At 41.5% G+C, this 12,885-nt stretch overlaps 1 protein-coding gene across 1 annotated transcript in view; it reads right to left on the reverse strand.

Annotated features, from left to right (window-relative positions):
• Positions 1-1,771: 1,771 nt before the first annotated feature.
• prtga (protogenin homolog a (Gallus gallus)) overlaps positions 1,772-12,885 on the reverse strand; it is a 72,103-nt gene continuing 60,989 nt past the window's right edge. The window contains exons 16-19 of the mRNA XM_057853215.1: positions 12,678-12,801; positions 12,473-12,614; positions 10,098-10,211; positions 1,772-8,120 (exon numbers count right to left, since the gene is read on the reverse strand). Of these exons, the coding sequence (XP_057709198.1) occupies positions 7,722-8,120; positions 10,098-10,211; positions 12,473-12,614; positions 12,678-12,801 (779 nt within the window). The 3' untranslated portion in view covers positions 1,772-7,721. The remainder of the gene's footprint in view (positions 8,121-10,097; positions 10,212-12,472; positions 12,615-12,677; positions 12,802-12,885) is intronic.

Below are 12,885 nucleotides of genomic sequence, written 5' to 3' on the forward strand. Positions count from 1 at the left end.
AGCTCTGCTCTGTATGGCACCAGTAACATACTGCAGTTCCCAATCAGTGGCCTCACTGAAGAATTCATGGTGTCCAGAACACAGGAACCATTACAATACAGAGAATCCAGGGATCCAAAGGTGGCATCAGCTGGTATCCAGGTGCAAACAGGCAGGAAATGGAACGCAGGCAAAGCCATAGATGTGGCTGAGTCACGGCTGAGGCAGAAGGCACTGGTGGGGTCCATAGCAACAAGGCGTGCAGGTATTGACTACTTTCCGTCAACCAGAGTTGACAAAGCCCAGGGCAAGGAGTGTCGCCATCTCATCCAGGAGGAAGTGCGGGCAGGCGTGGAGGAAGCACGAGCCAGTAGGATGGTGGGAATGGGGCAGCAAGGAGCATGGACTAAGTGGGAGAACATTCTGCAACGGAAAATCACCTGGTCCAACATCTGGAAAGCAGACTTCCATCGTATCAGGTTCTTAGTCCATGCTGTGTACGATGTCCTTCCAAGTCCAGCAAACCTCCATGTCTGGGGAAAAACGGAAACACCATCCTGCCCGCGCTGCTCAGGACGGGGCTCCCTGGAAAACATACTCAGCAGCTGCCCAAAAGCCCTTAGAGACGGGCGCTATCGCTGGCGTCACAACCAGGTGCTTAGGTCTGTCGTTGACAGTATTGCCACCACAATTAACACCAGCAAAGGCCACCGCAAGCCACAGACCATTAAATTCCACAGAGCTCGAGAGAAGCCCAGTATACCACCATATCCATATCTGCCAACGACTGGCAACTGGAGGTGGACTTGGGCAGGCAACTGAAGTTCCCTTCCAGGATTACATCAACCGGGCTCTGCCCAGACATTGTCATTTTTTCAGATTCCACCAGGCAGCTGATAATTCTGGAACTGACTGTGCCATTGGAAGAACGCATGGACGAGGCAAATGAGAGGAAGTGTGCCAAGTACCACGAGCTGGTGGAAGAGTGCAGGAGGCAAGGCTGGAGACAATCTGTGAGCCTCTGGAGGTGGGCTGCCGGGGATTTGCAGGGCGGTCACTCTGTAGAGTGTTTGGCTGGCTAGGACTTGTCGGGGAGGCAAAGCGGAAGGGTGTCAACTGAAGCCACAGAGAAAGCCACAAGATGGCTTTGGATTAAGAGGGCAGAGCCGTGGGCAAACGCTGCTGGGACACAGGCCGGGGATTGATCACCCTGGTCGGGTCACCTAGGCTGAGGGGGTCTGATGTTGAGAGACCTGAAACCCCCGATGACACTAGGAAACATCACTGATGATGTGTCACAGCGTATCTGCAAGATGTATCTTTCACCTCGCCTAAGGTAGAAAATGAGTTCAATGAGTGCCCGAAATGGTAAGCTGCTTCCATTGGATGATATTTTTTCTTTGGATGCCCTCAAGCGTATTTTAAAAAAAAAATTGGTAATGTTTGTTCTTTTTTGACTTTGTTGGTTGCTCTTATTTTTGGTGAAATTGTTAATACTGCTGCAATGGCAACCTAATTTTCCTCATGGAATGTAAGAAATGTGAATGGAGCAGAAGAGAATTTCGTTGAGTTGCTGTTGGAAAAATAAAACACATCAACTCGTTTATGCATTCTTAAGTATGCATCAGCAATTTTGAAAAATGACACAGAAAAATTAAAGAAGGAATAAATAAAGCTGAAGGTCTCAGGCAAGTGAAAAATATGTATCGAACAAAATAATTTGACAAGTTTTTTATATTTGTACTTTTATTAAGAATCAGATCTTGCATAAGACACCACATTCTAAAATCTCCTAAAAAAATGTTTGGGGTAAAAACAAATGCAAACAATTTTGACAACAAAGACAAAAACACTAATAAAAGCATCATAATTTCAAGGGATACATTCAATCATCATAACTTTCTCTTCTGAGGAGGAGTCCGGGGTCCCCCTGAGTTTATATGTTAAAAAAAATAAAGACCCACGGCTCTCGACGTCATCATCACAACATTACTGCCGAAAGGGAAAAAACGCCTGATGTTATTTCAATCCCTTCCAATTCACATGATCAGATAGAAACACATGAGAAGTGAACAGGACAACACACAAGGTTGTGCTTGTGGGAAGAAGTTGCATTTGGCCAGATTCCCACAAACCTAAAGCCAAAAACTAAAGAATAAGAGGAGACAGGACAAGGACAAGAAATCACCAATAAACAATGCATTTGAACTGATCCCTTCTCGCCGATAAGCAACGGTGACCATTTAAAAAAAAAAAATCTTTGGTTTATAATGTTTGCACCTGAAAACAAAATGTAACTGATTGTGTCATCCAAAAACCACCCATGATTGAGTCCTCTGATTAAAAGCAGCAATGTAAGAACATCCGTGTGCCCGCTGAGCTTTCTGCAGTCTTTAAAAAAAAAAAAAAAAAGGTTTCATCCCCATTTATTAATTGTCACCATGGTTGTTTTCTTGCTTTGTGTTGCAAGCAAATACTTGAATGAAACGTCCTTAGTTTAATAACATAATATCTTAATTCAGTCATTATTAGTGGTTTAAATAACACTGGTGGTACTCACTCCCTCTAGTGGCACACAAATGAATAGCTATCAAAGTACAGTTCAGTTGTATTCGACTTTTTTAAGTACTGTATATTTGTTTGCATTTAAATCACTGTCTACCATTAACGGGAGATGAATGCTTTAATATTATTTAAGAATTTAAATATTTTTATGTATTTTTAAACTTATTTCCTATAATGCTAAATATTTTGCTTAAAACATTTTGACTTTCTTTGAAATAATTTACTCTTATATTCGTACTGTACTTTTATAAGCTACGTATGTTTTAAAGCATAAAAAAAAAAAAAAAAAATTGCCCCCGCATTTTTAATCATGGTTTGTGTTCCGAGCAATGTTGACCCTTTGTCACGGTTTGCACAGTTCCAGGTAAACTAATGCTGTAGGACATTGAGGCAGGTTTATTAAAAAATACAGTGGAGGGAACAAGTATTTGATACACTGCCAATGTTGTTCTCCGCACTGTATATATATTAATGAATTAAAACTACCTGATGGCAGAGTTAATGCATAGTCTTGTGAAAACTGCATGAAAGAGTTTGCATACCACCAAAGCGCTCAAACTGCACTACCATTTTAACATAAAGCATGTTGCAGCGAGCACAGAAGACAAGAGCTCATGGGCTAGATGTCTTACGGCCTAACAAAATGGCAACCATCCTGTGACAAAGGTTTCCTCTGGCGGGCTCTGTTGTAAACAACTCTCAACTTGCTGAAAATAGTTTTGTTTATAAAAAACAATATCAGTGTGGCTTTGACTGAGGCTTGATGTTAAAATGTTTTTATTTTACCACTCTTATAATGGCACTTTATGTTCTGTAACCGTCTTCATATTTGGCCAGGGATATTTTGTTATTTTTTTTTGTTTTTGTATGTAAATCATTGCATGCATTAAGTGTTAACAATGTTTGTGTTATTTTATTTAGTTATTCACTAAGTTCTACTTAAATTTATAAAAATAATTATTTTCTGGATAGTGTTGTGCAATTAAAAATAAGATCAATCAAGATGAATTACAGTCGCAAATTAGTTAGATTTTAAAAAAAATTTGAATTCTGATACTATACAATACATATGGCGGAAAACACAGACGAGACTGAAAAAGCAGTTTCTGCTCTTGCACCCGTCTTTAATATAAAGTGCTGTATTTTAAGCCAAAAGGACTGTTGTGTTTGAAAGAACAATATGTCCATATGCTTCCATAGCAGATTCATAGTGCATTAAGCCCCCAAACTACTTTTAATTTGTCAGTTTTACCCTGGAGACCCCCATTTACAGACGTCGCACAACCGCTTTTGTTTCAACCCAGCCATAAAAAGGTAATTAATTATATTTATTATTCAAAATGTCATTTTTAGCTTAGAATCATTTATTGATGTCTAATATTTAGTTTTTTTTTAAAAATGACTTTAAAAATTATTCATTCACATATTTTAAAGTTTTAAACAAATTACGTCAGAATGTAAAAAATGGCGTCTGTAAATAAGTCACCGATATCTACCTCATAACTATCGCTTAATTGTACTTTTTTTGTTACTTCGCATATTCTCCGTTATGTTAGAATGATAAATAATCGATCGAAACAAAGAAAAATGAAAAAAAAAAAATTTTTTTAAAGGGTAAATATATGAAAAAGAAAATCTTGACCACTCCTTGATGTCTGCGATTTCTGCATCGCGACCCTTGTTATATGACCATGTTTCACCCATAAAATCCCCCCAAAATCCTGCTGTGGCCATTCACAGCTGTGTCTTGACACTCGGTGATGCATGCTACATGAAGTTTTTGGATCGAAATAACGTAAGTATGCGATAACATCTCGTTTAAATCATGGGGTCTTTAATTGTGCTCTTTCATGCGCCCACCTCTAGTTAAGGTTTCCCCGGTAATTATTTTTTTTTTTTAAATGCCCTCCTGTTCAAATTTTTTCCTCCCCCAGAAAAAATAGATTTTAAGCTTTTCAATGATGTATCACACATGCATATTGGACAGATTTGAAATTTGTCCAAATTGGGGTTTTCAGAGCAGAACTTCAAGTCACCTGAGTGTTTTCTGCCGTATACTATACAATTAAAGTAGCAGGTCAAGTTACAACTACTGCATTTGGACTACAGAATGGACAAGTGGCTGCACTTCTGAAAGCACATTGCTGCACTGTTGCAAACCAGATGACTAAGAAACAATACACTTTTCACCTACAATATACAAACATCTGATTGCATCAGTTGTGGAGGAACTCAGCATGAGGGTTGTTTTTGTGAGCAGCATGGACTGATTATGAATTGTCACACACATGGGGTTTGGGGGGGTGAATGCTGCTGGCACTTCCCTGGAGAACTTATTTGGAGTTCAAGGCCACAAACGTGCATTAAAGGCTTCATTTTGAGGACCAGCACCTCGGCTGATCTTCATCTTTGGTCTCATGTTTCTGATTATTCCACATTTTCTTGTCAACTGACAAGTTTCAAATCAAACCAAACGTCAGGTAGGCAAACATGTCTTTGGGGGTTAGCGTCGGTCACCGCTGCGCATCAGCCTGCTAATATAAAACTACTTAGCAGACAAGTGCTAATTATTATCTACACTAAGGCAAAAAGGGGAAAACAGATAAAAGGCGCTAGATTCGACTATATTGTGTACTCAGTAGTACAAAGCTCACAAAAATAGACATTTGCAGGAAGTCGAATGGCACGTCGTTCGTTAACGATTCTTCACTTTCATCCCTGATTATGAAACTCGGTGTGTTAAGACTCCAATCGCTCTTCAATCTTCTACCTGAGAAACACGAGGCCGCGCCAGGCCTTTGACGGACGCGTCCACGTTAAGGCCAATTATCAGGCGCTTCACCACCTGCTTGGATAGCAAACCGTTTGAGCATTTGATTGACTCATTTAAAGCTTTCAGTACCATTAACTTATCTTCTGCTGTTAGTCGTCACTATCAATGGCTTAAATATTATGACACTAAAAAAAAAAAAATTAATCAACACTAGCACGGCTAGCAACTCTTCCTACCGGCACGCCAAAGAAATGCTCAAACGGCTTGCCGCGCACTTGCTGACAAACAATATTAAAACACAATCGTATAAGGGTCAGGGTACTGTGTGGGAGGTCTCAGTTACTGGCACAGAGATACATTCATAGCGACTCTATTAAGCAATTACTCACACAGTTTAGTACTGAGAAGATACCCTGTCAGTTCAGCATGTAACAATAACACTACACGCCTTTTCAAATGTACTAAACTTTGTTCCCTGAGTTTAGGAAAACCAACAAAAGAAATCAACGGGAGGTAGTATAAAAGCAGGAAGCGCAAGGGCAGCTGCACATTGACATAAACATACAAAAAAAAACAACAATATGCATGGCTTGCTTCCATGCATCACTCAATAATGGATCAGAAAACACATATTAATACTGGCTCGTGACCTCGGCAACACCCGTGGAGATAAATGTGTTTTGCATCCAGCACGACAAGAGAATGGAAGCTGCACTGCCCTTACATTCCAGTAAATAAGGAAAGGAATTAATCAAGACGAAATGGGATGACGCGTGTAAAAACAAAAAAAACAGGAAGTTTCACAGACTATGTCAAGTCGAATAAGACAGTAGTTATTTAAATATACAGTGGCGGTTTCACTCGCAAGCGAACCGAGGTAGATAATCAGCGAAAAGGACTTCCCTTTCACTCCAGTGATAAACTCTCTTAAATAAAGTTTTGACAATCTTTTTTTCTTTAGACATTCATGGTGGGTGAGAATTATGACATACAAAAGTACGGAAGTGTATTGCTGCTGTCACACCAGGACAAAAAAATTCTAAGTGAGGTAATTGTGTGGTAAATTTCACATTTTGACATGGGGTGTTTAACAATAAAACATGATATGTACCATGTTTTTACATAAAAAGTTATTACGTTAAAACTGGATTTTGTTTTTCTGAACAGTATTATGCAAGAGCAGTGTTTTTAGGTAGCAAGTAAGTTTGATCTATACAAGACAAAAAAGGACACCAATGGGAATTGTATTTTTGCTAACTTTACCATGTTATATATCAAATTAACATAATAACATGTTGCTTAACTGTTTCCCCCCTGCTGTGACAGCAATACACTTCCATGCAAAACAAAGACAACATATGAAAAGCCTGTAGAAATAAAAAGTCTACAAATGTAAAATAGTAAAAACTGAGCAGGCTTAAGGATAAATGTTGGATTAAAAAAAAAACACTCATACACACTGCAGTCACATTCAAATGTGAGGTACACTTGTGACTCATTTAAATAAAACTGCTTGGAGTAAATTTGGATCCAGTGGAGTTTTGTAAAATAAAACTTTGCTGTATGTATACCGTCTCATACACACACACACACACACACTCAAAAACACACGGAAAACCATTTGAGCATATTTGATTGCACTGATATCCAGTTTAAGTTTTATGTACTGTACGATATACTCTAGTAGGACAATTCGGTGCGCTTGAAGAACAACACTTTTCTACTAATCAAAATTTTTCTACTACTATATATTTCTGCATACTGGTAAATGAATACGGAGCACACACTCTAAAAAAAAATGAGTAAAAAAAAAACATGAAATTTATGGGGGGGGGAAAACAACAAACTACAGTAAAAAGAACTTTATTTTAACTGTTTTACATCTGTTAAAAGTTATGTATGTGTAACCCATCTTATGGTAGTGGTGACATCACTGTGTCTTTTCTCATTTTTTTTTCGAATCCAACCGGTTTTTAGTAGCTCAGTAGACAGCACGCTCGACTGCCCGGATATTGACGTGTGTTGGAAAACCAGTTGGAAAGGGGGGAGAACAGGTAAAGAAGCGGAGTGACGTTACCACCACAATCAAGATCATTTACATATGGATCCCAGGATAAATAATAGTTATAAAAATCTACCGTAAAATTTATAGTTGCAGAAGCACTATTCTATTTTTACGTGTATTATACTGTTTTGCTCTTTATATGACGATAATATTCTATTTTAGGAAAAAAAAAAAATCACATTGTATGTATTCCTAGGGCTCCATTTTGGAGCTGCTGTGACACATGCCTGCCAACTTACTCCCTGAAGGATCTGATTAGCAAGGCCAAGGATTTCGACTTGGATATCAGAGATATGCAAGAAATGCTCAATTGGCTTTCCAAATTTACACACATTAGACTCACACAACCTCACACACTGACAGCAAAGGCTGAGCACTTTGGACGTCCTGATGAGAGCAGGGCTCCTCGACAGACTCCACCAACCTCAAATCCGTCTGACAATCTGGCCGACATGATTCCTCCACACCCCGGTCACCGCTTCCTTCCTCTGCCGACACAGACGGCTGTCGACTGCTTGAACTGGATGATAGGTTGGTCATCTCCGTCTCATCTTGTGAGAAGCGACCAGAGTCGGCAGTAGCGTGGCTGCCCTCGCTGCCGGAGGAGCCCTCCGAATCTCCGGGACGCCCCAGCAGAGCCTGCAGGGAGGCGGGTGGTTCCGTGGGAACCGACCGCTCAGCTTCGTATGTTAGCACAGTGGAGCCGGGCTGGTAAGAGGCCGTCAAGTTCCTCGTCTTCTACAATACAAAAGTTTTAATCACTGTAATTTTGGACTATTAGGTGCATGGATATTCATACCTAAAGAGTACTGTCCTGATTTTGATACTTCAAAAATCTTGATACTTTATGCCATTTTCTATATACCCTACCCACCGACGTCACAAAATCACGTGACCCGCCATCTTGGCCGTCTGTCTGTGGCTATATTACCATTAGTGTCAATGGAACGAGCAAATTAAAATGCATTTTATGGAAGACCCAGTGCTTTCCGACGCCGTAAACTCACTGGATGTTTTACACAAAAGGCGTTATGTGGAAAAGCTTTGTTTTATACAGTCGCCGGATCCATATTTGATGCCTAAATCGCTATTTTTCGACACGTTCTCTTCGCCGTCTCTGCCTGACATCTGCTATCCAGATATCTATCACTACCTAATCCACACAAAGTCGGCATATTCTCACGAAAGTTTAAAAAACTTTAAGAGCTTGGAGGCTTATAAATACTTTGTTGCTGGTTGGGTGAAAGAAGTCCTCGTCCGTGAAAATTCGGCAGGAATCTATCTTGTGCTCGGGAAGGTGAGTTACGACATTTTCAATTCAAAATCTTTTATTCTCGCTAACATCCACTGTCAAGTCTAATTTATTTCATGTCGTTTGTCAATGCAGTTAGGGGTTTTTATGTTTATATGGTTTAGCGATAGTACTAACTACATACATACGTGTATGTTGTCGGCGATTAGCCTCGCAGTGATCTTAATTGTGGTTATTTGTCAGCCCCAAACCCTCTAAGTATATCTTAAATGCATCTTACCTGATATAAAATGACTACTACATAGTCGGTGGTGATTTTTTGGTGCCCAGTTTTGGCGTCGAATAGCAGCCGTCCACATTGCTCTCCTCTCAGGATCTTTCGGAATACGGTAAAACTTTATGTCTTTCCGTCCACCTTCTCTGTTAGTGCAACCAACAGCCACACATGCCTTCACCATTTTGTTTAATCGCCGTTAAGTAGCAGAAAAACGCCGTAAATAGGAGGAATGTATGTAGCCTCAATGGGGAAAAACGATGTGTTGCCGGCCAACATGGTGCGGGGGCGTGGTTTAGGGCTGTGTGTGACGTCACGTGGGTAGGGTCTATACTACTGTTCTTCCTCTGGTCAAAATGCACCCTCCCACCAATTTATTTATCTCTAGTAGACGTCCAATCCATAGGAAGTAGGCCCTTACCAAGGGGCTCCTGAAAAGACTTTACCGGGGAGGCAGAGGAGTGTGATCCCTCTATGATTGGAACACACCCTCCGGTCCCGCTTCTTAAAAAGGGGGACCACAACTCGGGTCTGCCAATCCAGAGGGACTGTCCCCGATGTCCACGCAATGTTGAAGAGGCGTGTCAGGCCATGACAGCCCCACAACATCCAGAGCCTTTAGGAACTCCGGGCGGATCTCATCGAGCTTTCCAACTATCTCAGTGACTTCAACCCCAGAGATCGGAGAGCCCACCTCGGAGTCCCCAGACTCTGCTTCCTAAAAGGAAGGCGTGTCGGTGGAATTGAGAAGGTCTTCGAAGTATTCTTCCCACTGACTCACGACGTCCCGAGTCGAGGTCAGCAGTACCCCATCTTCATTGTACACAGTGTTAATGGTGCACTGCTTTCCTCTCCTCAGACGTCGGATGGTGGACCAGAATTTCCTCGAAGCCGTCCGGAAGTCGTTTTCCATGGCCTCGCCAAACTCCTTCCATGTCAAAGTTTTTGCCTCAATTATTCAATATAGTTATTTTGAATTAGTAAGCCTGATATGAGACTATAAATTTGTTCTGTAGCAGCTTTGATATGTTCACATTCCTGTCTACAACCTTTAACAATAACCATACCTCCTTTTAAATTCCTTCAACCCAAGTGAGTCACTGTGGTACTACCAGGCAGGGGGTACCCCCAGTTATGCAAAAACTTGACAGTTATCACAAATGTTTGATATATTGAGTTATTAACTTACCTGCACCTGTTGAACACTCTTTTCACCATGGCTACTGAAGGAAAACCACTTGTTTTTCTTCTCAGCACATGTCTGAACTGGACCGAGAGAATTGATGATGAGATTTGTTCCACCCTGCGAAACCAGATAAAATAAGCATGAGTGCGCTATGACAAGATGCAAATACGGGGATTTCAATCAAGTGCACTCCAATGCAACATGAGAAAAAAAATCTATATATATATATGTATATATATTTTAAAATTTTGTGACACTGACCAATGGTACAGAAAATGGTTTAGTAAACGAGTCACTTCCGTGTTAACCCTTAATAGCTGGGGTCTCCAAACCGGTACTCAAGGGCCGCTCTGGGTCCTGGTTTTTGTTCGTACCGACCGAGCACAGAGAGTTTAACCAACGAGGTTTCTGCTAAAACAAGCAGCATCTGACTGCAATCAACTCATTACACTTGTAAAACACCGGATTGGTGAAAAGGTGTGGTGTTGTTTTGTTGGAATGAAATGCTGCACTCACTGTGGCGCTATGTGGAATAGTTTGGAGACCCCTGCTTTATAGGGCAAGTGACTATTTTTGGTAAAAAAAAAAAAAAAGTAAGTTAACATATGTGGACATCTTATTTTGGGTCATGCGAGCAACAAAATGCTACACTAGTGTAACCTACATGACCCAAAATGTGATGTCCACATATGTGGACGGCAGCTCTCAATTAGAATTACACATGATTTCCCCCAGAAAACTTGCAAAGCCTGGATGGAGGTAGAGAAGCCCATTGTCGATTGCCTGGCACGGCCAGACTGTTCTCCCTGTGTTTTTCAAACACTGAGAGAAAGGTCTGGGACCCAGCCCATTCACGGCCTCTCGAGCAAGTACAAAATCAATCGACAAATCAGATTCGTTTATTTGCGTGATGTGTTCTTAACGAGCGACGTCACTCTACCGCGTCGGAAGTCGTCTCCACAACAACACAGATGGCGAACAGGAGAGCCGAGAATATGTTCCAATCCACGGTAAAATCAGTTTTAAATTACCAAAAACACATCGACACAAGTCATTGACAACAGTCTGTCTCGTGCTAGCCATGTTGAATAAACTCCGCTCTCCTCGTATGTTTACTTCCGCGCGCAAGTCCCTCGTCGCTGATTGGTCCACTCCGCTGTCCGTTTGCTGTGGCTTGCTCCGCCCTGGAAATTTTATACGCTTAATGGTGGCCAGACTCAATAGCTGGAACAGCGGTGAGTCTGTTGCCTGGTCACCAGACTCACCGCTGTTCCAGCTATTGAGTCTGGCCACCATTCACGCGGATACAATTTCCAGGGCGGAGCAAGCCACAGCAAACAGACAGCGGAGTGGACCAATCAGCGACGGGCAGACGTGACGTTAGTAAAATGACGAGGGCAGGACGAGGGACTTGCGCGCAGAAGCAAACATACGAAGAGAGCGGAGTTTATTCAACATGGCTAGCGCGAGACAGACTGTTGTCAGTTACTCGTGTCGATGTGTTTTTGGTCATTTAAAACTGATTTTACCGTGGATTGGAACATATTCTCGGCACTCCCGTTCACCATCTGTGTTGTTGTGGAGACGACTTTCGACGTGGTAGAGTGACGTCGCTCGTTAAGAACACGTCACGCATATAAACGAATCTGATTTGTCGATTGATTTTGTACCTGCTCGAGAGGCCGTTAATGGGCTGGTTCCCAGACCTTTCTCTCAGTGTTTGAAAAATACAGGCAGAACAGTCTGGCAGAGCCAGGCAAGTGAGTCTGGAGTACCAGGCTACATTGTCGACCCACCATGTTTTTGGAAGAAAAAGAAAAATTGTCACCTTCAAAAAATAACGGCCTAAGTAATTAGAAAAATTTTGTTTAACAAAATTACCGTATTTTCCAGACTATACTGTAAATCGCAATTTTTTTCATTGTTTGGCTGTTCCTGAACCCTAAACTTACATGCGACATATATCTTTTTTAAACTGACAGCCGCATAATGGGTGCTTTAGGTGTGCCCGATGGCGAAGTTGTTCAGAAGTGACACTGAAGACGAAGAGTTAAATGGATTTGGTAGTTTATTTGGAGTGAGACTGAGAGATCTGTAAACCATCCATCCATCAATTTTCTTCCGGTTATCTGAGGTCGGGTCACGGGGGCAGCAGCTTCAGCAGGGAAGCCCAGACCTCCCTCTCTGCAGCCACTTCATCCAGCTTTTTTTATTTATATTTTTCAAAGCTAAAGGTACCTGAATAACTTCATATTTTACGTTAACAGATACCTATCGAGCCCAATTAGTGATTACTACTGTACTCTATAATGTAAAACGTCTAGTGCAATCAATGGCAGCCTATGAGTTAAATGAGTGCCCAATAAAGGGTTTAGTACCTTGCTATCGATGAAATGATTTGTGCTCATCGTGGCCACGCTCACTTGGGCGTCCTCAGGCAAGCTTTCTGAACCTTGGCGTCCGGCAGCAGAGGCGAGTGGGCTCCTTCCTTCTCCGTGTAGTTTAACAGCTGACGGTTTCCTTATGGAACAAACAAGTAACATTAAACTAACTGAACATTGTCAAACAACCAGTATAGCTTACCTGTGTTTGCCTCTGCACACTATGATGAAAGCACAGATAATGATACACATAAGTGCGATAGAGACCCCCACTGTGATGCCCGTCATTGATGTTTGGTCCAGGTGGTAGAAGCCATCGGAAAAGACTGCAAAGACCAAAATTAGGAGGGTACATGAATCGGCTGGGCTCTTGGCTGGCAATTTTTAGGAAACATTTTAGCAATGTTAAT

This window comes from Corythoichthys intestinalis, chromosome 1 (genome assembly GCF_030265065.1).
Source record: "Corythoichthys intestinalis isolate RoL2023-P3 chromosome 1, ASM3026506v1, whole genome shotgun sequence".
In the NCBI taxonomy this organism is placed as follows: domain Eukaryota; kingdom Metazoa; phylum Chordata; class Actinopteri; order Syngnathiformes; family Syngnathidae; genus Corythoichthys; species Corythoichthys intestinalis.